At 40.5% G+C, this 26,524-nt stretch overlaps 1 protein-coding gene across 5 annotated transcripts in view; it reads right to left on the minus strand.

Moving 5' to 3' along the window:
• Nucleotides 1–19,404: 19,404 nt before the first annotated feature.
• lrrc4ca (leucine rich repeat containing 4C, genome duplicate a) overlaps nt 19,405–26,524 on the minus strand; it is a 69,617-nt gene continuing 62,497 nt past the window's right edge. For all 5 annotated transcript variants that reach the window (XM_086029324.1, XM_086029325.1, XM_086029323.1 and 2 more), the window contains one exon: nt 19,405–25,947. In XM_086029324.1, coding sequence (XP_085885450.1) covers nt 23,950–25,896 — 1,947 coding nt within the window. In that variant the 5' untranslated portion in view covers nt 25,897–25,947 and the 3' untranslated portion in view covers nt 19,405–23,949. The remainder of the gene's footprint in view (nt 25,948–26,524) is intronic.

The raw sequence follows: 26,524 nt of genomic DNA on the forward strand, positions 1-26,524 counted from the left end.
GGATCCCTTACCACCCTACAATGAGTGAACAAATAGTGTCTGTGGAGTTACATCTGAAAGAATACTGCAGGGAAAAAAAATGTGGTCTGTCTGGAGTCTCCTGAATGCCTTATGCATCCATCTGGGATTCACCTGTGATGGACTATAGTGCAGTGATTTTTACAGCAGAGCGTGGGCTGTAGTCAATACAAACTGCTCCTAGATAAGATTTATTTCCAGCCTGATCTGCACTGCAATATAGTCTGGAGAGAAGTAAGGATACTGCCAACTAAAAAGGCTTGGGCTCTCTGACTGGGTAATCATTTCAAGATTTTATAATGGGCATTTGTATTTTGTGAATTGCATCATCTGTGATTTAAATGTAAACACTCAAAATAAGAATAAATTGGACTGCTTCCCCAGAAAAAAAATATCTGTTGCTTTTCTTAGCCCAAATCATTCGCTGTCACAAAATTGTAGTGGTATTTGATTATTGTTTATTTCCACCCGATCTCAATTTGCCCTAGTTTTGAAGAATTGGTTGAAGTTGAAGTCAACCCAAACATTTTTTTTTTTCAAGGATATGTTCAATGCAGGCGGCACGGTGGTGGACTGGTTAGCACGTCCGCCTCACAGTTCAGAGGTTGTGGGTTCGCTCCGGCCTCCCTGTGTGGAGTTTGCATGTTCTCCCCATGCCTGCGTGGGTTTTCTCCGGGTACTCCGGTTTCCTCCCACATTCCAAAAACATGCAGGGTAAGTTGATTGGACTCTCTAAATTGCCCCTAGGTGTGATTGTGAGTGCAGATGTTTGTCTGTGTGTGCCCTGCGATTGGCTGGCAACCAATTCAGGGTGTCCCCCGCCTACTGCCCGAAGACAGCTGGGATAGGCTCTAGCATGCCTAGCGACCCTTATGAGGATAAGCGGTATCGATAATGGATGGATGGATGTTCTATGCAGGCCCACTAGCAGAGCTGGGCATCGCCTATTTCCCATCTGCATATTTAATCGACCCACGTGGTCCAACTCAGTCAGCCACACGATATTGAGAACGGACTTAACCTGTAACACGTCACCTGCAGGTAGTGTACTCCTGACACGTGGCCGAGTAAGGAAAAAATAAAACAGTGGTCCCACAGACGCAATGACGTGCCCCATATTGTTTTTATTTCACCGATCACCACGCTGTGCGTGTGTGTGTGTCTGTTGTTTTTGTTTGATAATTTTTCTCGACGTGTCTGCTCTTGCGGCGCCTGCGTGTGACGTGAAGATTACGTTCTTGACGCCGAGTGGCTGTCGCTGATGAGGGATGGACCGGGACCAAGTGGTCGATTAAATATGCAGGACGGCAATGCCCACCTCTGCCCACTAGTTGAAACAAGGTATTCTGATAAATATTGCATTTGTGGAATAAGAATTAATCCACCCGTTTTTAGCCATCTCTGGCCCCTGAGATGGCTAAAAACGGGTGGATTTTGCTGCTTAACTCATTCCACAAACGCAGTGTAAATCAGAATGCCATGTTTCAACTAGTGGGCCTGCATAGAACATATTCTTGAAAAAAATGTTTGGGTTGACTTCCCCTTTTAAGGATTTATGCACATTTTATGTTGTGAATTGGTCCTAAATGACCTGTCCAGAAACTAATTTAAGTAATATTATGTAAAATTATGTAACAATCATCCATCCATCCATCCAACACAAATCTTCTTCTGACTGCCTGTCCTGCAGTGTGGGCGGAGTTTGGATAGGTGCTCTGGACAGCGCATCTGCCGTGATCAAGTTCTTCCTAGGGACATGCTCGATTTTATATGTGAAGTGAAGTAGTCGTAGTCTGAACCTGAGAATATGAGGTGGCAAGTCATCAAGAGCCCTGCTGCCGAGTAGGGAAATGAGAGGCTTATGATCTGTCTGGATCAAAAAGTCCATTCCTACCAGGTAGGACTGAAATCATTCACGTGCCCAGGTCAGCGCAAGTGCCTCCTTCTCAATTTGGGCATATCTGCGCTCTGCGTTTGTCATGCTGTGTGAAATGAAAGCCACAGGACGCCATTCCCCAGTTCGTTGCTTTTGCGACAGGACCCCGCCTAATCCAAACGAATAAGCGTCTGCAGCTACTTTAGTCTCTCTGTTCAAGCAGTACTGGGCAAGGACTGTAGGTGAGCTCAGTTCCTTTCGTAGCTCGTTAAAGGCGCACTGCTGTGCTATTCCCCATTCCCATGCGGTGTCTGCTTTGAGGAGCTCTCTTAGTGGCTGTGTGAACCCCGCAACCCGTGGCGAAAACCTTCCAACATAGTTTACCATGCCTACAAACCTTTTCACGTCCGCAGTATCTTTGGGTGTAGGCATCTCCGTAATCGTTTTGATTTTGCCAGGGTCTGCTTCAATGCCCTGTGCCATTACAATGTGACCCAGAAACATGACTTTTTTCACAGCAAACTGACATGTGTCGTTGTTGAGAGTCAGACCCTCATGCTGGAGCTGCTCCAGTACTTGGTGAAGTCTGTGGTCATGTTGTTCTCTGGTGGACCAGACCAGAATGTCATCTGCATGGCACACCGTTCCCTCCAGTCCTGTCATCATTTGGGTTAGTCTCTTTTGAAAATGCTCCGAGGCTGACGATATTCCGAATGGCAACCTTTTGTAGCAGTACCTTCCAAATGGTGTAATAAATGTGGTTAATGGGACTGATTCCGTATGTAGAGGCACCTGAAAAATCCAGCTGTAGCATCCAGTTTAGTGAAGACTGTCGCTCCTCCCAACTTTGCTAACGTGTCATCCTGGGTAGGCAGAATGTGGCGCTCCCTGCAAACAAACTCATTCAGGTGAGTAACATCCAAGCAGATCCTGACCTTTTCATTGGGTTTTGGGGCCACCACCATTCCTGCACACCACTCGGTTGGTTCCACAATAGCTTCAATCACTCCCATTTCCTCCATCCTCTCGAGCTCTACCTTCACCTTACCATACAAATGGAACCTTCTTTCAATTTTATCTTGTACTCCCCTTTGAACCCTGTGAAGACCTTGGCTTAAATCTTTTTTATATCAGCCTCCAACGCCTTCACACTGTCAACAGGGTGCAGCAGGTCTAATGCCAAAATAGCAGGAAAGCCTAACAGAGGGATAGACAGTATATTGGCTTTATTGTGTTTTTGTTTTTGTATTTGATGACAGCAACAACCTGCCCTTTAACCCTCAGAGTTTCTCCACTAGTACCACACAGAGGTTTCTCCGCTCTGGTGAGCGGGCCATGAATGTCTTTTATAATAGCTGGCAGCTGGTATCGCAGTCACGTCAGCTCCTGTATCCAATTTGAAAGTCACATTTTTGCCATTTACCTCCAATGTCTTTTTACAGTTGTTGGTTTTTGCTCCTGCTGAAACAGCTCCTAGGAACAACATGTTGTTTTCCTCCTCCAGGACTGCTCCAACTCTGCCTGATCTGCACTGAGCTGCAAAAATTTCCCTTTTTCCGACATTTTCTGCATCTCTCGCTGCACATCAATCTTGGAGTGTGCAGGTAATTTGCCACAGCGCCCACATTGCTTGTGTCCTTTTTTGAATTGATGCTGACTCTTTGTGTCTGATTTCTCTGCTTGGTTATCTTTGAAAGTCTTTTTCTTCAACTTTACTAAATCCATGTTTGCGTCTTTCATGTCTTTAACGTTTGTTTCTCTCACAATTGGCTGCTGTTTCTTTATCTCTTCATGCTGTATTATCTGTAGCACTGCCTTTTCCAGTGTTAATCCACTATCCATCTGCAATTTTTCTGACAGGCCATGGTACTGTATGCCCACCACTAGCCTATCTCTTATCATTTCATCCTGCAGTGGTCCATACTGGCAGTTTTCTACTAACTTGTAGACTGCAGCAATGAAGGACTCAGCTGATTCCCCCTATTCTTGGCATCTTTTGTTAAAACGTGCCCTCTCATATATTACATTGTGTTTACATCGTGTACACCATAGTTTTCCTCCTTGCCGTCCTGTCCCGCTGCAACACGAAACCTCTCAAAACGGCGACTCCAGTTGGGCCATGACGAGTAGGTACCGAAATCAAAGTTTTCAGGTGGGTTGATTGAAAACAGGGAATCCATTGTATTTTCGCCGTCCACCAGTCCTTCTGCTCGCGCCGTTAGCTCATGCTGTTAGCTCTGCACTACAGCTAGCGGTGAAACTGCCGCTGCTCCCCGATGTCGTCTTTCGATCACTATTGAGACGGACTTCTTCACTTCAGACACAATGCACTATTATGTCTATGTCTGCACACATGAATAAGTCCCATGTCACTGGTATTCTCTGAATTGATTCATTATAATATGCCACGTCAATACCATCCGTTTACATGGAAGAGTCCCACCTCTTACTGTGTCCCATCTTACCATTTGATGTATTCTTTTGTTAAGACGGGTTGGCAAGCCGCGACGCCGGAGCCACATGCAGCGCTTTCATTCTTGTGTTGTGGCTCTGTGTGGCTTGGGAAAATAAATTATAAATCTCTGATTGAAGTGTATTGTAACGTATTGTAATGACACAATGTCAGACGTAGCTTAGTTATTGCCCTTTTTATTATTCCAACATGGCTACTGTGGGCCGTTGTCAATGCCAAATACAGTGCAACAACAGTTCCGTCATAAGTACACACGAATCGCTGGTCCTGCTCGCTGTCTGCGCGCCGTCTGCTCACTCATCTCTAGTGTTGGGTCGTTCTCGCAAGATTCATTCAAAAAGAACGAATCTTTTCAGCGAATGTGAGTGAATAGATCACTTCCTGAAGTGATTCGTTCTATATTTTTTCTTTTTAAATATACCTTCATTCAAACAAAGTACAAGTACAGAATATAGTGATTCGTTCTTTTCTCAGTTCATTTGAACTCAGCCAGGTGCATGCCGTCAATCTTTGCAAACAATCAATCAGCAGTCGATTGGCGTCCACGGAGGAGTCAGTACGGTAACTTCCCATTCACGAAGGAATCAGTGACGTAACTTCACATTCCCGAACGAGTAAGTGATTGAACATACAGTGATTTCCCATTCGCCAACGATTCACTGAGTAAACGTACTGCGTTTCCCGTTCGCCAACGATTCAATGAGCACGCATACTGCCTTTCCCGTTCACGTACGATTCAGTGAGTGAACGTGCTGCATTTAAGGTTCACGAATGAGTCAGTGAGTGAACTATGGCATTAGATTGATGCCACAATTACGTCAGCGTAATGTCAAATACCGTGTACAAAAATGTGTTTCAAGTGTATGTAATATGAAATACCGGTGAACGAAACTTTTGAATGGTTATTTTTGATGAACTGAGTCAGTGATACAGTGAACTGTAATGCCCATCTCTACTCCTCTCGCTCTTTCACTCACACACCCCTCCAATCCAGCGAGTCGCATGATGCATTCAGGAACTATTAAGTCAAAGTTTTTAACTTCTTTCTTCAGACCTTGTGCAATTTTGGTGATCAGCATTTGCCTTCTTCAGAGACATTTGACAAAACTTGACGACGTGCCAGGAGGCACCCGGCGTGCTCGGAAAGCCCAGTGACACCAAAACTGCACAATATCTGAACAAAGTATTTTATTTCTATTTGTTCGTTTGTTTGATTGTAGTTGTAAATTGTAAGATTATTGTGACCTCAAAATATTAAAACCCCTTTGGGGTGGGCATTTTAGTACTGATGTCATTTTTACATGCAAGATGCAAGATATTATATAAGTGCCAATGTTAAGGTCATCCAAGTGTCTCTTTAATAGTGTAATAAACTAGTCCTTTGATCCTTGACTCACACACTGAAACATACAAGTTTATTCACTCAACTTTTGTAAAAGCTGATCTGAAGTACAGGAAAAGGGGGGCTCTAACTATATTTTACTGAGCCAGGCGAAGTGTGATCATTTGCGTCTCGTGCATTGGTGACGAAGGCAGCTTGGGCTGCTAGAACTCGTGTGAATTGCAAAAACATGATCGGCATTGACATACCATTACTATAAGCATCAAGGCTCCTTGCCCCGGTCGGTGATGACTCTGACCGGATCGGTGAGGTGACAAGTGGACAGCGCAAACTCTAGACAAAGGCGCCTCTGCTCGTACGGGTGGCTTCAGCGGAGAACATTGGTCGTGTGTGACAAGATTAGATGGCATCATGTGCGCTTTCCTTGCATTTCAGTCTTTTAATGTCACATTTTTTTCTCGCTCTGTCAATCAGTGTATGTATGTATCAATAAGTGCCAAATAAACTTTCCCATCTCTTTGTGTGAAAATGCAAAATGCCAATACGGCTCAGGTTTGATTTTTTGGGGGCGGGATGCGCTGAATATACTGTAATTTCATGGCCTCAGTGCATCGCAGCGCTTTCAATATTAATATTAATCCAAATATAAAAATGAAAAAATACAGCCATATCGGCTGCCATACTGCAGAAAGACGCGTTGTTTCATGTTGATGTACGAGAGAGATGGTTTCCCAGCATGCCAAACAAAGAGATGAGTTGACTCAGAGGCTTTGTACATATCCACAGGCACTCATACAAAGCGCGTGATCGGTTCCCGCTGCGAGTCCCCAGTCTCGTCCATGCTAATAAACAAAACGGCACTTCTGAACAACGTTCTGTTTGGAAACTCATAACATTATTCAAATGTGCTGTTCAGTTAGTCAGAGTTGAGCTGGATAAGCGGATAGTAAACAGCTGTGTTGAGAAGCTGAGAGTGGCGCGCGCTCAGCTACAACGCACGACAAGGATGATGCAAAATTGGCAAATAAAATGTTAAAGTGTTTGTTAAAGTTTGTCATAAAAGAGCTTACCTAAACAAGAATTGTGCATTGCATTTTATCCAGAGGTCCTTGTTGATGCTATTGTGCAAAGTGAAAGTTGCCATGACGACTTCCGGTGACAGTGCTTCTTATTCGTGGTCTTAAAAGAGGAGAAGAAGAAAGAAGAAGACGACAACAAAGATGCAGAAGAAGGCAACGAGAACGGCAACAAAGAAGAAGCAGCAGCAACAAGAGCAGAAGTAATGACACTAACCTTCTCTTTGCACAATAACAAGGGTTTGAAAGTGCATTAATCCACCAGGAAGTACCTTTGGCTAAAATGCACCACAGGTAAGGTAAGCCCAATTTTGGGATGAAAATTAAAACGTTAATGTAGTTATTAGCCAACATTCTGGCATAATCGTTTGCTGGCGGGCTTGTAAAGCACATTCCTCTCACGGCCTGCAGCTTCGTATTTGTTCTTTCTTTTGCATTTTTTAAGTTCATTTGTCGTGTAGCAAGTATTTAGAGGATGTAAATCACTTCTGGGGGTGCTTCCAATCAACTGAGCTTGTTTACCTGATGGTTGAGTAGAAGCACCTGTGGCGAAAGCCAAACTGTGGCAGGGTTTTTACTCTCTGGACCTAAATTTCCCATCATTGGATCTTACCCTTCTCTGTGAGTGTGAGAAATTGGCCAGGTCATGAAATGTCGATCCAGGGTCCCGCAACAGTGGAGCAAATCTATTTTCTAGCTGCAGATTTTGCCACTGCAAAATATGTTGACATATTGGAACTATGGTCACGTAGTCTTTAGCATTGGCGAATGAACAATAACTTTGGCATCTTACGACCATTTACAAATGCTTGTAAATGTTTGACAAACACTTGCCACTATTAGTGAAACAATGGATTCCTTCTGGATCCTTGTGACAAGAAAATGTGTTTGCAGCAAGTGAAAAACTGTTACGAACCCTGTTGAAATGCCAAATTTGCTACCTTCGTAAGCCTTCACCGCTCAGTGACATATGGACTTCATCACAAATGTTGATACGAAGGACTATGACAGGCAGTGTCTGCACTTGACCGAGTTCTTTTCTTTTCTCGCACTCTCTCAAGCAGTTATTAAAAGGCTTACATACTGTTTCACACACCAATCTACTTATAAGTAGTATAACTGATAAATTGCCCTTGGTTTGAGGAGTAAGGTAAGAAAAAAAAATCTTCAGTCAGTGACCTTAGGCTCACAATGGTCAAGGCACTGGCTCACATCAGGAGTTGCGACGTTATAAGTTAATAGGCGAATGAAAATGATGTATACTGAGCCGGGAGCTCTGTGAGACTTTAATTTACATGAGTACTGTATTTTGTATTTGCTTCAGAGTGTGATGGATTATTCCCCAGACTCTGATGAAATGGAATGCATCAGTTAATTAGTTTTCCTGAGACAATGCCATGAACCTTCCTATGAGCTATCAGCACAAGATTCCATCTTGTTGTCACATGGTGCAGAATTTTCTCCCAGCTGATGACATACTGTATTAAAGACTAGCCTTTGTGGATTAAAAGAAATATTTAATGCAATATGTGTTTACATTGCAATATAAGGCATGCATGTATGTATGTATGTATGTATGTATGTATGTATGTATGTATGTATGTATGTATGTATGTATGCATGTATGCATGTATGCATGTATGTATGCATGTATGCATGTATGTATGTAAGTATGTATTCAGTTATTTAAAAAGCCAGAAGCCAGTATTTTTCCAAGTCCGTATATGAGAGTTTTTGGCAAAGCCCAAGCTACAAAGTATTTGTGATTTCTGTATGACTGCATACTATTAGAATACATATTTATGAATGTATTTTATTCAAACAATATGACCTATACCTAACTTCTCTCAATGGCAGAAAATAGAATTGCCAAGGAAAAAAAAAATAAGTCCAAGTCCATTCTCTTGGTACAGTAAAAGTACAATTCTAAATCTGTTCATAGATGTATGTTTTTTCCTGGTTTTGTTGGAATATATTTGACAAAATGGAACACCATGCTATGTCAGTATTTATTCACTAATAAGATGGACTACAAAAAGGAATGTTGCTTTAAAAGAAAATCTAAGGTAAGATAAAAGGTAAAGTATATTCAAAGGTTTATTTCTAAACACATTATACATGTTTGAAGATAATTGCTGAAAACTCATTTTTTGGGTGTGGCTAAAATAGTGCATGAGCAGCACCATCACAGTTGAGCTATTTAATTAGAATCACTTGGCCCATTTCTACCACTACAATGTGTAGTTAGCAGCTAACTATGCCTCCATTCCAAACGAAATTTTTGTTGGAAGTCATAATTTCAGAAGAGCTTGGCGTTGTTATTTGAATCCCAAGTGATATGTTTGTCATATTATTCAGATTATACCGTAATCTGTTGCAACACAAAGCATTGTGGGTATACACCTATCAGGACGTATGTGCTCAAATGTCTGTCATCTTGTGTGAGCCACAGGCTGGCTGTTTAATAAACTTTGAATCTGATTTTCCGTGAAGTGTCTCTGTTATGTGGACCTAAACAGCGCCGCAACACCAAGCGAGAGGTAACGTAGTGGACAAGCTCGCCTCTCACCTGCATCTCACACTGATGTCAGAATCTGCCACAATCAACAACACAGCCACCTTCACTCCACTCCACACAGGAAGTGCGTTTAACACAAGCCTGATGTCACTGCTGAACTTTTTTCAGGGAGTGAAGGAATGAATGCCTGCACGGCCTGTCCAACCACTCTCAGACCCGAACATTCCTTCTTTTAGTTCTTTCATCTTCTTTCTTTGTCTTTTGGTGCGCAATAATAACTCATGCAGCAGCCAGACAAAGCACTTCTTCAATTGCAGCAGCATGTTGAGGCTCTTCCTGGTAGATATTAATCTTGACCAAATTGAATTCCATCTTCAACAGTGGACAGTTGAAAACTGAACGCACCTTTTTACGTCGGTGTGGATCCATAGTGGCAGGATGTGCAGAGTAGATTCGCCTGCCACTCCAGAAGGTCGCAAATGTTCGTAAATATTTGCCAAGGAGTGGGAAATGTTAGCAATATTTTTCCAACTACACATTTAGTCGCCACCTGTCTTTCGCAAAACATTAGTGCGTGGACTTTAGTCCATCCCACTAATTGTCTCTCATGTGTGTGACGTTGCGAGGCGTCCAAAGTTCTTCTACAGTAAACCTACTGTGCGAAATGGACAAATGACAAAAATTGCCTCCGAACGTTTCAAACGCCAAGCAAATGAGTTAGAATACAATCATGGTTTGGTGATGCAAGATATGGATTTTATTTTACCTGACAACAAATATGTCCAATGCATTTAATACAATTGCCGAATGTAGTTTTACTTGTTAAATATTGAAGTACCTGAGACGGTGGGTGTTTGCCTCCGTGTTTGTGTGTGCATGTGTGCGATTTAAGAAGCTCTGGCAGTTGCACATGTAAAACATGGTAAAACAGTGAATCCTGTTTTCACAGTATCCCGTTAAACACAGACGCAGATCATTGCAGCAGCTGACACCACTGTCAGTAGTCACCCACACATTATAATTTAATTTGTCAATTGAAGAACAATAAATGGGGTGTTTATGTGATGTTCAGACCAATCTACACGTGATGAACAGATGCTCTGTAATTTAAATGCTGGATAAAGCTGGTATCTCACTGAGCGGCGAACACTTGTGAATGCTTGCGAACATTGCGAATTTGGACTTTTCCTCAGGTTTTGGAAAAAGGTTTGCAGACAGTTTTTAATTGTCACAGATTTTCACAGTTTTTCTGTTCAAAATTTAAATTTTTTGTGGGGTTTCAAGAGTCTTACTTTCAAAAAGTCATTAATAATAGTTACAACTTACTTAATAGAAAAGTAATTGAATTACTAACTCAGTTCCTGTACTCAGCAAAGTAAACATGAGATTACTTTAGATTTTTTTGTGACATACATAGAGTAGATGTGTTTTTATTATGTTCTACCTATAGTGTAAACTATGTTTTCAATAACTGAATGAATAATTAAAACTGCTGTATATATTTTAGAAAAATGGTATATGTTTGAACTCATGCATAGACAATGTATAAAGATGAAATATTGAAAATACATAATATTCACACACTGCATTTAAGTGACAAACTTAAGTGTAACAAGAAATAAAGGAACGTCTGGCCATTTGGCATTGCTCTCAGGATTTGTATGTTATTGTGTAGTAAACTGAGCTTTATTCAATTACTAAATATTTAGTAAGAAGAATCATCCATCCATTATCTATAGCCTACCGCTTCTCCTCACAAGGGTCGCGGGCGTGCTGGAGCCTATCCCAGCTGTCTGCGGGCAGAAGGCGGGGGACATCCTGAATCGGTAGCCAGCCAATCGCAGGGCACACAGAGACAAACAAACATTCACAGTCACAATCACACCTAGGGGCTATTTAGAGTGTCCAATCAACCTACCATGCATGTTTTTGGAATGTGAGAGGAAACCGGAGTACCCGGAGAAAACCCAAGCAGGCACGGGGAGGACATGCAAACTCCACACAGGGAGGACGGAACCGGCATCGAACCCACGACCTCTGAACTGTGAGGCGAACTTGGTAACCAGTCGACCACCGTTCCGCCCAAGAAGAATCATATTAAACTATCTTCATTTACTGCTTAATTGTATCCGCAGCTTGCCCTGGTGGTGGTTTACGTCTGTTTATATGCAGCGAGGTCTACTAGGACTACAAACAGGTAGTGGCTATTCTATAAGCCCACACAATTATAGCGTAAAGCTGGAAGCACACATGCACATGCACTATTAAATGCTAATTTAACTCTCATGTATGCACATTAGCTGCATTTTGAACCATCACCTGAATGTGGTTTAGGGGTGTCTCAATGATCCTAGGAGCTCAGTTGTCTGGGCTTAATGCCCCTGGCAGAGTCAACCATGGCAAACAGGTCCTCGGTGAGGGATGGGAGAGAGAAGTCTGGGCTTCCATGCTGACGCTTCTGTTTCCGCAACCCAACCATGGATAAGATTGCTGGATGGATGCCCGGTAGCTGCTTGCCACACTCACTCATGGTTTCATAAAACAAAATTCACACATATCCAGAACCAAAACACAATACATCTGCACATGCAGGACATGCAAGCCTGAATAAAAAGCAAGGTTTTGCTGAGTTTAATTTAGTGGATAATGCCTTTTTCGTTGCCATTAACATGACTCGCATCTCATGCACTTATTTGCATTTGCTGGCTAACAACCAAGCAGTGTGATTGTCACCAACACCACTCATTGCATATTGACATGGGTGTCTCATTAATTCAAATCATATCTAAAAAGCATCATGACACTAAAATTTATTAATTTGCCACAATTCTGAACATTGCTTTTTACATTCGGTTTGTTCCTGCCTCCACCATGAAAGTGTTGAGCAAGATTCTGGACACGTATGCATTCCAAATTATGTAACCATGACTGAGGAACGCATAATAAACGGTGACTTCCCTGACATGTTGCTTACTTGTTGTGATGTGAATGGTAAAGATACTAACCATTAACTGTAAATTACCACTGTTAGTAATTTATTATTTGCATATGACCAACACTGTTTTTCAACTGAGTTCTGTATAGTTTGCACAATCTACCTTGTTAAAAAGAATACAGTAAAATAAAATATAAAGATCTCAAAACTGTTTAGTGTGCTATAATTCCCTTTATGGGTAGGCCCACTTCCGCAACCCTAAAAATGGGCTACATACGCCTATGCTTTCAATTATGGGAAATACTTTCAGTTACTTATTGTATGAAATGTGCTGTATAAATAAAGCTGCCTTTCCTTCCAAAGTTATATTATGCAATACAACGTCATTAATGTAATTGTCCACAAAAATGGGTAATTATTATGATACAAATAATCACCATTGATCCATTCTCAAGATTTAAATAAACAGACGCTTTGCAAGGTAGTGATTGTTATAGTGACAGTCATTAGCGTTGTTAGTTCTTGTAAAGACGGGCAGCATGTGTTACAAATAAGTATTGCACTGCATCAGCAAATAATTTAGCTCTCCTGTTTGGTAATTAGCTACACGAATTAGCCTTCTCAGACTAGTGAAGCATAAAATGTGCATCCTGTGAATACTTTTAATGAAACATTGCTGAGTGAGCAAAAGAAGGGTCAAAAATACTGTCAGTTGTTTATCAAATGAGGATGGACGAGGTAGCAATCCTCAGGCTAATGATTTCGGAAGATGCCATGAATCCCCAAAGCTGTCAATCTACATGAAGGTCATGCACGCCAAAGTAGGATAAACTAAGTTGTACATGAAGATGGTGAGGTGTCGAAAAGGGGTATAATATTATCCAGTCATTATAATTATTTTTCGATTTGATTAGGGTTTGACACTTCCAATTCTCGTGACAAATCTTTTGGGTATTGAGAAACAACTCTTTTGTCTCATCTAATGATTTAAATACACTTTCATGACTTGGGGAGATTTCCTGGTTACAAACTCTAATTGTATTTACCTAAATCAAATCTAATCACCTCGTCTTGAATGCCAATTTTTAACCAGCACCACAACACTGCACATTAACATACATTTTAATGCATGGAATGATAATAAGATGGAATGTGGAATTGTGTCAGTCAAAAAAAAAAAAAAAAGGCAAAATGAATCACTTCTCAGAAGTTGCTTTTGCTCTTCTTTGAAGCAATTTTATTTGCACAAGCAAACCCCTGCCATCCTCCCAGGATGTTATTCATCATACATATAATTATTTCATTGAATAAAAGAGCAGTTTGATAAAAGAGACGATTACCCTTTTTATTGTTTCTTTTTTTTTTCTATTTTGCTGGATGGGGGGTGGGGCGGGGTGTTAAAAAGGGATACATTGTGCTTTTTTCCCCCAACACAAAATAGTTCCCAGGTATCTTCAAAGGACTCTGACATGCTTCTAATGTGTTACCCACTCAGGTAACACAGGAAGTTGCATCATTCAGAACCACTACATCTCATTTGGGAAGGCCAAAAGTAAGTTCACCCATTTATTTTTCTGTATATTCAGTATTTAAACTCTGACTGGGAAGTAAAATCTCAGTCACCTCAATTATTTTTGTAATAATTATTGACAACCTATGACAGACCAGTCCGCCTAATATATATAATAACAATAATAACAGACTCCCAGTTTGTAGGCGATAAAGGGAAAAGACTAACCATAGTCGTAAGCCCATTTTTTTCCGTCTATGTAAGCATCTATTTTCATCCTCCTTACATAAAACAAAAAAAGCTCCTGGAAGGTGCTAAAAGGTGACGCATTTAGTCTGACCGCGGTGAGGCTTCTATGCCGCAGTGAGTCTTTCGTTTCAAATATCGCCCAGCGGGGGTCGAGGGATGCTAGTAGTAGTTTTATTGAAGATGGTAGTCGGAAACGCTAATAGAAGCCCGTTTAAAACGATGAATGCTTTAGGCGTTTACTATTTGGTCCGGCCGGACAAAATGGAGGATAGGGTACGCCGGGTGCAGGTGGAAGGCGATAAACTTTATCGGATGAAGCGACCGGGAAATCTTAGCAAGATCCTCTGGTTATTTGATTCATTTTTTAAAATGTAATTTTCTGTTTAAACCCTGTAATGTACAGTGTCAACATGCTATTAGCATAAATACCAGACGGCGATATTTCATGCATTGCTAATTCTACGGTAAAAACTCACTCCTCTTGCGTTTAGTCCTATTACGCAAATGAGGAGTTTGAATACAATACAACATTGACATAAAAAACGTATGTTTCCTGAGATAGGATAGTATGCGTAGTTCAATATATGTATTATCAGATTCAGAGTTGAAAAAAGACAGAAATTCAAGTTAATTTTGAAACCGTTACAACAAGCAAATGGCCCATATACATTTATTTGCAGGATTTGAAATGAAGTACTGTATTACAACCATGCATTATACATTGGATAACTATTGTGAGAAATAACCTAACAGTTAAGCAAAAGCAGAAGTGCAATAGGATTGAATATTGTTTGAGAATGCGTGTCGTGTAGGAGTTGGACAAAGTATTAGTTATACTATACATATATGTTAATTTGGTTTCAATTTGTGACCTGAGAGGTCATGCATATTACAACCCAACACCCACGAAAAACAAAAAATGGTTCTTCAAGAAACTAGGATAAACACACAGTTTTTGTGTCCAAGTAGAATAACAAGTTTATTGGTGGACTACAATTTGATAATTATTTCATCAAGCACACTATAAATCACTCAGTATAATTAAATTCCTTATCCCTGGCTTTCTGCAACAAACATTTATTTGCTGCAAATTGGCTCAACTGCAGCACTTTTGGGTCCCAGTGTTTGTTGTGGGCTGTCTTTGTGCAAAATCACTTAATCACATGAGAATCCCAATCTCACTTTATTTGGCCAACACGAAGTGGAACAATTGCTCATGAAAGCTGATGATAGATTAACGTGCAATCACTCTGTATTGTGCTGCGATCTGCTTGGATAGGTTCTCAGCCACAAGATGTTTTACCAATCCACTAATTAGTTATTCAGAGGCTAACAAAATGCAAATGATTAGTTTAGATAATCTGTGCCACTCTGAGTTGTGCCATTTCAAAATGAACATCATTGAATAACAGCTGCGGCATTAAGTGCACTGTTTGTGTTTAAAATGAACATACTGCCAAGGTAATATACCCCCCCACACACACACCCACGCCTACACACACACAATAAAAACATTCGATTGACATTAATTTCCAAGAAATAAGTGACCAACACACACAAGAAAAACATTTGTTTGACATGAATTTCCAAGAAATAAGTGATCAACAATTTCATCCTGTATATTCTACACCAGTCCCTAGATGACATCCTGTGTGTAAAATTCAGAGCTGGGCATTTTACTAAAAATTGTCCGTCATTTGCGCTTTTTCCGTGAGGAAAAAAATAGTACCAGCCTATAGGCCGGTCTGCCTCTGATTTTAACCTGGCTTCCGTCAGCAATTCTAAACTCTAAAAAAAAAAAAAAAAAAAACTACCCCCACGCACCTTTTGTGTCTCATCAGAGAATCGGCCATCCAATCAGTGTGTGTTGTGTGCAGGAGCCCTCCCATCAGCGCACTGATTGGATGGCCGGATGGTCAATTGTACGAAGGCCACCAATCACAAACAAGCAGTGCGAGTGACAGGTCTATATAAGCTGAATGTTAGTGCTCCCTGTCAGACAAGCGGCTCAACGAAGGCACGCAACAACATTTGCAGATTTCAGTCAGACAAGTGGAGCGCTCGTTGAATTTGAACAAATTTGAACAGGAAGAGTGACTCACTGCCGATACTTGAACAGAAAGAGTGACTCACTGCGTCATGGAAGCTTGTTCACAGCCTGGTCCATCACTCAAATATGTCCCACAAGCAACGACAACTCACTATTTTTACTCACCACGCTTGCCACAGCCATTGAAGCCTTGCCACTTAAAATAGACTAAAGACGCTATAAATACAACATGTACCACAGAATAATCACGGGAATCTTTAGAAGCAACAGATTATCGGGCGTTTATCTACTTTTAACAAAAGTGGAGGTCAAATTCATCTGGATCATCTGCATGTGTATACTCATCGTAATGAATGTGATGGGCATTGTTCTAGATTTGTGTGAGTTTTATTTCTTGAAACCCTGACTGTGGATGTTACGATAAAAAATGATGGACGCACGCACACAGTCATCCCTGGCCACCTCTCTCACAGCGTTATGTCACACTGACCACCCCACTGAAAATATTCTGGCAACGCTGCTGCAGATGGAGAACGACAGAGTGCTTTCCTTATATTTGACAGTATTCTAAACACAAATGATCTTCTTTGCCGTCTTCTTTCCTTGATGTCTCATTATGTGGTGAATGCTCACACTTGTGACAATTGTGACCAGAGTTCGTCCAAACCAAAAAGCTCAATCAACAATTTGTCCATGATCACTTTAGTTAACAGTCAGCAGAGTTTCTTTTGACAGAGAGAGGCTCTCATATGATGCCGTCTCATGGCGCAGTCTCCTCTCCTTTGAATATTTGCGAAATAATAACAAATGTTAACAGGCATAAGTTTTGCGCATTTTCATTCAATTCACTTCTAAATATCCAAAAATCTGGATGGAAACCCCATTTCTGTCTGAGAGGATACATCTGTCGTAAGCTGTGAACATTGCACACTTACAGATGCCAGGCTGCTTGACTGGAATATTTTTAAGGTTCCATTATTAAATGGAGCCTAGTCTGTTTGTTTCCTCTGTTGCAAATTGCGTGTCCAGAGGTCGTCCATAGCTGCAGCTACTGAACAAGAAGCATGGTCCAGGTATGTGCTTCCTGTCCTTCTCATTTTCACGCATCACTCGTGGGCGTTTAGGCTCCTTGTGAGGAAATATGGTAGGCACAGGATTTGGTTTTAACCGTCATTTATAATCAGACACACCAGGGAGTTCTCTCGCTGAGGGCAATGAAAGGTCTCAAATGTGCCTGGGCTAAAATGACGAGAGCACAGCTGTCTTTGGACAGGTGGATTCTTCCGACTGCATCCTCCCACTGTTTACTTAACTTTCTTTCTTTTGGAAAGTTTTGGAGGCTTCCCTCACTTTCTTATTCACCTTTCATTAAAATCACATCCAAAAGCCGCACAATGTGGCATTTTGACTGATGTTAGTAGTAGTTCACAATTGTTTTGCTTTACTCAGCAGAGGGCAGCAATATGGGAAGCAATCAATCACATCAGAATGCATTGCACGCATGAAAACTTGACGGCAGATTTGTATCAAATTATGCTGTAAACACTCAAGACATAATATATTTCTAACAATTTGTTTTATAGTAGAGGTCAGTGGTTGTACTTTAAGTCCTGTTTTTCGTTATGGTTGGGGATCCTTTTAGGAGCAGTAAGAAAACTGCTGCAGGAAAGTGGTATATACTGTAGAATACTTTTTTTTTTTTGTTTTAATTCACAGAGTTTATTTAGTATGCTTCACACCAGGGGTGGGCAATTAATTTTGCAAAGAGGCCACATGAGAAACTGGAATGATTGCCGAGGGCCAAGCCAGATGCTAACCTCAACTGCGTCTATATTATATTTCATATATTTAAAATAATGATATTGTCTTGTTTCACTAAATTGCTATATGTAGTTACCGGTATATGGTACGTATTGTTATAATTAGGAACCACACATTTAAACAAACTTATAAGCAGCCATAAAAATTACATCTTTACACTTAAAACAATTGTAACAATTTTATGCACTAACCGCCAACTCATATTAGAAGTTTATAGTTAGGACTCCCAAATAAAGAATGGGAAGTACACTATTATATTATTGACAATGACATATAATAATACAGGGAAGGGATGATTTATAGTACGCCCAATATGTACCGTCTATGAAATTATGATATATTTGCATAGAGTATTATCAAGCAAAATCGTCTTGGCCCTCTCCCCTCCATCGTGCAGGAAATAAGAATGTTGTCAACATTAGGGCCATATTTGTCATTTTTGCTAGTCTCTTTTTGCAAAAAATGTTGCTAGATGGGTCAGAAAAGTCGCTAAATATAACGAAAACGTAGCTAAGTTGGCAACACTGCGGACACAAGTCGTAGCTCTTGCTCGCTACCTCGCTTGTGCTTGTGTCCACCCATGTGCACATAAAATAAAAGTACAACTTTAAAAATAAAAGCATCACGTATTTTTTCATATTACTTTGACTTCATGGTCACTGTGATTGCTGGTCAGAGACACTGGGGCAGTCCAGATGTGGCCCCCGACTCGTACTTTGCTCATGTCTGCTTAATGCGGTCAGGGTTTTTGGTGTTGATCAACGAGTTTGAAAAAGACGAAACTTGATCACCGATTCGATCAGAAGATGGCGCAATATATCTGTTTGAACAACTTGCATATTTACTACCCTGTCAAGCCTCACAATAGCGATAGCATTGGGAAACAAAATTAAAAAACACTTTAAATATAACATGTAACATTTATATGTTTACAACATATCCTCTGGCATTAAGGGAAACATAATGCATGAACATTGCCAGTCATTCAGGTGGTGGGGATTTTCTCTAAAACTATTGCTGTCTTGGTTTAACAGCTGTAAACAAGTCCATACACGTATTACCAGCGAGGCCAAGTAGCCTACGCCTGCTCAGTTTTGGCTATTATAAGTTTGCTGTGTTGTTCAAGTCACGGTGTCCACGGACCGCAATGAGTATTTTGTCCTACATTTTTAGTCCAATTTTTGCCTGGTGTGTATGTGCCGTGGTAGGCATGGAAATTAGGATCAAATGTCTTCTTTTTTTTTTTTTGGGGGGGGGGGGGGGGGAATCTGATTAATCAATTAATTGAACAATTAATTCATTTTCCAAAACACTTATAATTGACGCATTAATCAATTATTAAAATAATCATTTGTGAGAAGCTTTAAAATTGAAAAATGTGCAACTAATCCATGTGATCGTGATCGCAGTCCGCATCCTAAAATCGTAATCGAAACACTCCTAATTTAGACTTTAATGTACCGTATATCTGTAACGTTCTGAAAAAAATGTTTTTCTTTCATTTGTGATGGAAAACAACACAAAATGCAGACAAGGTACAAAAAAACAACAAGTTTATTTTAACCATATTTGTGTATGTACTACAAACTCTGGTCTCTATAATCAGTCTCCTTATCTTCGTAAAGGTTGTGTAATAATTCTTACATGGAAATCAATTTCTTAGTCTTTTACAGCACATTGCTTTTTTAGACGGCTGGTTGGTACGAGTAAAAACAAAACCGAACAAAAAACAAACAGCAACAACAAAAACACTTGTTATTGACCCTTTTAAATGTTGCAGTCTCAAAAATGTACTTTTGTATAAATCTACAACTACAACTGCATGTCCTCTCAAAAATGCATATGTAAGAACAGAATTATTTTGATATCTTACACACATCAGGGAGCTTGTCTAAAATGCAAGAAATTGACCATACAACAAACCTGCAAAGAAAGACAAAAAATGGGAACCTTAACAGGCCCATGAGAGTAAAATGAGTAGCTCTGAAACATCAAAGAGATAAAATAAAGAGAATCAGAAGTGTGAGGTCGTGATTATTGTTTGGGCAGCACAAAGCATTATATAAGATAATTAACCAAAATTGTCTGTGGACATTATATCAATTCATTTGTCATTGATAGAAGACATTTGTTTCATGTGGAGCACACTCAAACATATGACTGTTTCTGTTAAATTTGCTAAACATTGCCGCTTAATATTAATATCCTAAACACTATTGACACAAACAGTGGGCATGCTGCGTAGACTCATTAGCTTTTGCACCCCAAAGTGCTCATAATCTTTATTGATGCTTCATAATCCTGCAGGGGCAGGAAAGAACATGATCCATCCTTTGGATGTAACTAATATTATCCCATAATTTTGGTAAAATTACGTGCTGGGGAAGTCTTAGTTAACAAGAAATTGAATAGGATCAATTTAATGTTGTCACCTTAGAAAACACACACACTCACACACACACACACACACAACGTGGTCGTGTCATGTGTGTGAAATGAATTAGATTATCTTGTTGGATCTGATTTGGTTTTCATGATCTTGTAATGACAAAATTACATCAACTGCTATTATGCAGTATACAGTATATCGACAGCTTTGTGAAAGAAATTTACAGCATTGAGCTTAGGACATTTTTTGTCCTGACTGCAGAAAGTATGTAAATGACAATGATGTGATTTCAATAGGAGGTATTGCAAATACAACAGCTTTATTGGTTTGAGTACATTTTGAAAATGTACGTCTTTGTGTCTTTGTAATGAAATAAAATATAAAACATCGCATGTACTAATCTGTGGAAGATCTGTTAATTATATTGAAAACAATATATCAAGCCTTCTGATCCGTTTATTGTTTTGACTAATCAGCAACTGGTTCATTAAGTTTGGACTTACACAAGTTAGGCAGTATATGTTTAGTGTGATTGTTCTGATTTGATGGTGGTTGTTTGGTTAAGTGTATCTGTCTATCTTTGGAGCCCTGGAGTGCACCAAACAAGCGGACCTTGGCCACTTCGCTTGTTAGTCAACTCTGGTGCAAAATGGGTCACTTCGGCTCAAATGTGAATGCTGCACAGACCAAAGACAATACAGTATTAGCATGAAAATAAAACAAGAAACAAAGAGCTTCAAGGTGTATCATGAATACGGTATACAGTACAGTGGACCCACATATTATTGGTTCAACATCCACAAATGTACCTATTTGCAGACCGTAATGTGGCAAAAAAGGCAGAAAAAAGTTTCCATTTTTTTTCATTTATTTTCGTTGCAAATCATTGTCTATAGTACGTATAATATGTATTGTTTTGTAGCGTCTCTTAAATTTAGTAAAGTATCTAACTAGCTGTCCAATCTGTAGCAAAAGGCAAGAAGGCTGTTATGTGTGTGCATGTGGGTGGGTGAAAGCTCCTTGATAGATTTTGTGCCTGACATGGGAAAATACTGTTTATGTTTGTTTGTTTGTTTGTTTGTTTGTTTGCTTGTTTTTTTTACAAAATACAGTTATGTGTGATATTTATTTATTGAAAGGTCTCATTAAAATGAGACAACGAACGGTTAATCTTTTTTGTAAACATGTCAAAATATCTGTCTGCATGACCAAACCTGCGCTTAACCACACTTGAATTAGTAGACGGGCCTTCCACTTAGTCACACTCTCTCTCCCAATAACAGATCTAGCAGCATTTTTTTTTTTTTTAAATCTGTGATTGATAGCCGGACGGAAAGACCTACAATGGCTCACAAGAGTTTTGGTAAATGAGGACTGAATGTGACATTGAATGCAGTGGAGGGCCAAACAACGGCTCAGCAGAACTAAATCCATCTACCACCACCAGTTTATGTTGTCACTAAGTGGATCCAGCAGTTTTGGGTCAGTAAATACCCAAGTGCTAGTCACTGTCGCAGACTTTAGCACCAGCACAAGCAGCCCCAGAAGCATCCGCAGTCAGTATCATCAATGTACAGGAACTCTTGCACTTTGCTTTGCAATCTAATTTTCACAACTATAATATTTCGTCATCTCAATTATTAACATCTGGTCAGGGACTCCACGTTGTGTATGTGCATGCTTAAGCATAAGATGTTTACCGTGTTTTTCAAGGTACAACAATGTTTGAAGATTTTTGTCAGCATTTGAAAAGCTATTATAGTGTTTTGAGATTATAGTTTGTGGTATTTATAGTTAAATAAATTATTAATATGAGCAATTATTATCATTTTGAGGGAAGCATCAGTTTTTCACTGATGGCTCTGTCCCCCTCTCCATCAAATACTGAGCGTCCACATTTCCGTTTCTTTGCGGCTTGTCTCCGCCAATGTGGCGTAGGTTAAACGCATATGCAAAATCATGTTTTTCTTAAATAAGAATGAAATATATTGTAGAAGCTTTCCTCATCTTATGAAAATAGTATATAGAAACTAGAAGCCAATGGACACTATTTTTGTTTTGAAAATTTGAGTTGTTTTATCTCGAAATACATCACAAACGCTGCAATATTCTTTAACACATTGAATGTTAAGAATGCAGTTGTATATTGCGTTGTCTGACGAAAGTGTAATAATGGCAACAATAGCTCATTGATCTAGCTGTATCTCTCACTATTAATCATTGTGGAGTTGGGGAGGGGGTGTTGACAGACATTTACGGGGCGAGGTGGGCAACCATGCACATTTCTAAATTGGATATACTGTACTGTATTCTAAATGCTGGGCTTTACCGATTGCCCACCTAGCCCTTCAAGTTGTGGTGCTTGATTGTTTTTCATGACATGCTCTTGGCAATACTTTCCTGAAAAAGGGTCTTTGCAGAGTTTTGCCCATGGGTACGTCAATTAAAATGTAAATGGAGCTGTGGGAGTAAGGCAGGTGTAGCATAAACATCTGGCCGATGCCTGCTTCCCCACATTTAGCCACAAAACGTGCTGCACAGGGCCAAGTTGTGTGGCTGGCAGGGTAGGGTGTGTATGTGGAGCTGCCAGGCACTGCCCATGTGGAAATGTGGCACGCGGATTACAGGCAAATCTGCTGTGACAGCTCTATAAAGGGTTTAAGCTCACCAGTCTACCTGAGAGCATGCAGTCCTACTGCCCTGTAGATGAGATAAGGGGTACATGCTTTAAAAGGGGAGCTCAGGAAGCTTGGAAACATACGCACAACAAACCATGGGTATCAGTATGGAAAAGGATGAAATGTTGGAAACGTTTCAGTCCACTTCCTTGACAGTTTTCTTCCATTTGGCCTTGCGTTTGAGATCTGATTGGGCATTTGGAAGCTGAGAAATTGAATATAACAAGTTGGCAATTATGCAAATTAGACCAATAGGATAAGTAGGAGAAAAAATAAAAAACATTTTTAACAACTACGTGTCATTCATAATCATCAAACTTAATAAAATGAATATCATTACTGACAATTCCGCTGAACATCTTGAAATAACAGGCAACTTAATATTCATTTCATCCAGTCATCGGGTGGTCAGAAAATACTTCACCATTTTATATTTTGGTTGGTTCATATATAACAGACAATCGAGATTTTAGGTCATTTAATTACCTGACATGTTTCGGCGTGTACTTCCGCCTTCATCAGGTAATTAAACGACCTAAAATTGTCTGTTATATATGAACCAACCAAAATATAGATAACAAAGAAGACAAAATGAACTTAATACAACTACTTTACCACTTACTCCACAGTTGGAGAAAAATGTCATGTGCTCTAGATTCATTGGGAAACAAAGATTACAGTTTACCAAATATAAACAGTCTTCTGGTTTCATTTCTTTTGAATCTATTGTCTCTGAGCATAATCTTAAAAGCATGTCAGTCAAACAATATAACAAGAGTAGTGGGGGGTGAACTAAGTTTTGAAAAAAAAAAAACAACTGCTTAATATTTTTCCCCTTGATTTAACAACAATAGTCTTTGTTCTTAAATAAATAATTTTTAAAGACACTTTTTGTAACAGACCCTAATTACCAAAGTCCTTAAATGAACATCGCCAACCACTGATTTGCCAAACACACTGTGGTCCATTCATGTTTGAGTCTTGCTGAAATTCCGTTATTTGAGAAAAGACTGTTCAGATTTGGGTCTCTTGTACATTGTCTTTTGAGTTTGCTCGGATTAACAAAGGTTCATGCGCCGAGCTGTGTATGGAGTTGATAGTGGAGGCATGGTTGTATGCTGTTTTATATGTGTTGTAATGGTTGAGGTGCTCATGTTCAAGAGGAGGCAAAGTCAGGTGGCCCTCCATGCCCGGTCCTCCGGTTACGCAGTCCTCGTCCACATTAATGATCTCAATGGTGCGTGTGGGAGCATGTTGATTCTGCTGGTGGTGCTGTTTACGCATTTTGTAGAAGATGATCAGCATAACAGCTGCCATGAGCGTGATTGCAACAAAACAGCCGATTATGATCTTGGTTGTCTTCATGACCTCATCCAAGCCATTTAGGGAGCCCTCGCCCCCAAATTCAGTGACAGAGATTGTGTAGGTCTTCTCTGTGCCACGAGTAGAGACAGGGGTCTGCACTGTGGTGGTAGTTGTAGAACTGGCTGAAACAGACTTCCACGTATGAGCCGAGGGGCTGGGGCCTACCTTCTGCTGCACAATTGTGGTGAAGCCTTCATTATGTGGCGTTTCTATCGTCTCTACAGTCACTGTGGTGAAGTAGCTGAAGCTGCTGTTCTCAGTTGAGGACACATTGAGTGTGGCGGACGCTGTCGTGTTACCGGCTGAATTGCTGACCATACATGTATATGTTCCAGTGTCTTGCATGGTAACATTGGTGAAGTTCAGAGTGCCATCGTTCAGCACGGAGATTCTGATCTTGTACGCACCGTGTGTCATAATGGAACCATTGGGTGTAATCCAGCTCACAGAAGTCAAAGAGCTGGCTCGACATTTCAACTCTGCAGCGCTCCCCTCTGTCACATTTAGGTCAGCGGGGGGCTCCACAATAACAGGAGCATAACAGTGAAAGTAGTTTTGGTCGAGCTCACCAATGTAGCGCCCTTTGTGGTGAGCTGGTGAGCTACAGCGGGCGCAGCAGCTGGTGTTTGCTGGTACCATCTCCTTGAGCCACCAACTCAGCCAGAGGATGTCACAGTTACAATTCCAAGGGTTGTGGTGCAAATGCACCCTCTCAAGATGATGCAAAGGAGTGAACAGGTCATGGGGCAAGAGCGTAAGGTTGTTGTGGGCTAAATTCAGCTCAACTAGTGACTGGAGATCATCAAATGAGTTTCTTTCAATGGTCTGGATCTGGGCGTGCATCATCCATAGCTTCTGGAGATGGATGAGCCCCTTAAAGGAGCCAGGCCGGACGACAGACAACTGGTTCCCTGACATCTCCAATTCATCCAGTTTCACCAGGGGAATAAGGTTGGGAATTTCCTTCAGATTGCACATTCCCAGATTTAAGTAGCGAAGATTGCTCAGCCCTTCAAAGGCCCCTTCGGATATGTAGGATAGCCTTTTAAGCTCCCCGAGGTCCAGCCGTCGTAATGAGGGCACCCTGTTGAAGGCATAGGAGGGAATGCTCTCAATGGGATTATTCCTCAGCCATAACTCCTTTAGTTTGGACAGGTACTCAAATGCCCCATTTGGGATTGTGGTGAGGCGGTTATCAAAAAGCTCCAGGGTATTGAGGCTCGTAAGTCCATTGAAGGCCCCAAGCTCAATTTTTCGTATGTGGTTTTTACTCAGCTGCAGGATCTCCAAATGTCTTAGGTGCTTGAAGCTGTCCACTTTGATGACCTGGATGAGGTTTTCTTGGAGATTCAGGTAGCGTGTGTTGGTAGAAATGCCATCAGGGACCTCTCGTAGCCCCCTTCGTGTGCAGATGACTTTGCTGAACTGATTACTACAGGAGCAGACGGAAGGGCACGTCTGAGCACGAACTAGACCCGCAACCACCAAAAGCTGTAGGGCCAGGAGCAGCACAAACAAAGGGTCGGACAAGGCCCGGTTCCACCTAGGACCTCGCATCATCTGCTGCTGCTGAGAGGAGGTCATCTTGTTTAACATTCATAATTCATTGACTGGTCTTCCACGTGCTGGAAAGAGCATCGGGGACAACTGTAATGAGATAAAGCACAAGAAAATTGATATAAATTAAATGATGTACAGATCAAAAGCATCATTAAACTCATACAGTACGTTAAAAAAAACACAATCATAATAGCTTTGGTGTTGTCGTTTTAGCTGCTCCTCATGTAGAACAATCTCTCTTATGGAATAGATCAGAATGAGAAGCTAGCAAAGCAGCAAAGACTGCCATGTTTTGGAAATCATATTAGAGACTTTAGGGACCTTCACAAGGTCGCACTCCAGCGACAGAAATACAATCTATAATACTTCTGCTGAGATAGCTAGATTTTAAAAAAAGTGTGCAAATGTTAGTGCGCATGAGTATAATTGTGTCAGCAATGCATATACTATGTGCTTATTTGTCACTTTTTCAAAAGATATTTTTCAAAACAGTATCTATAGTAGTATAGCTGCCTCAGCCATGTATGAGATGCAGGTTTAGAAAAAAGGCAGACAAATATTTTCAGTGAAAGTAATAATTAATGTGACTAAAAGAGGCTCTATTGTTACCATGAATCACGCTCATTCAAATAAACCATCCAATTGCTCTACTTTCGTTCTCATA

The sequence above is a fragment of the Filicampus tigris genome, chromosome 4, assembly GCF_054856515.1.
Source record: "Filicampus tigris isolate MCC_2025a chromosome 4, RoL_Ftig_1.0, whole genome shotgun sequence".
Classification (NCBI taxonomy): domain Eukaryota; kingdom Metazoa; phylum Chordata; class Actinopteri; order Syngnathiformes; family Syngnathidae; genus Filicampus; species Filicampus tigris.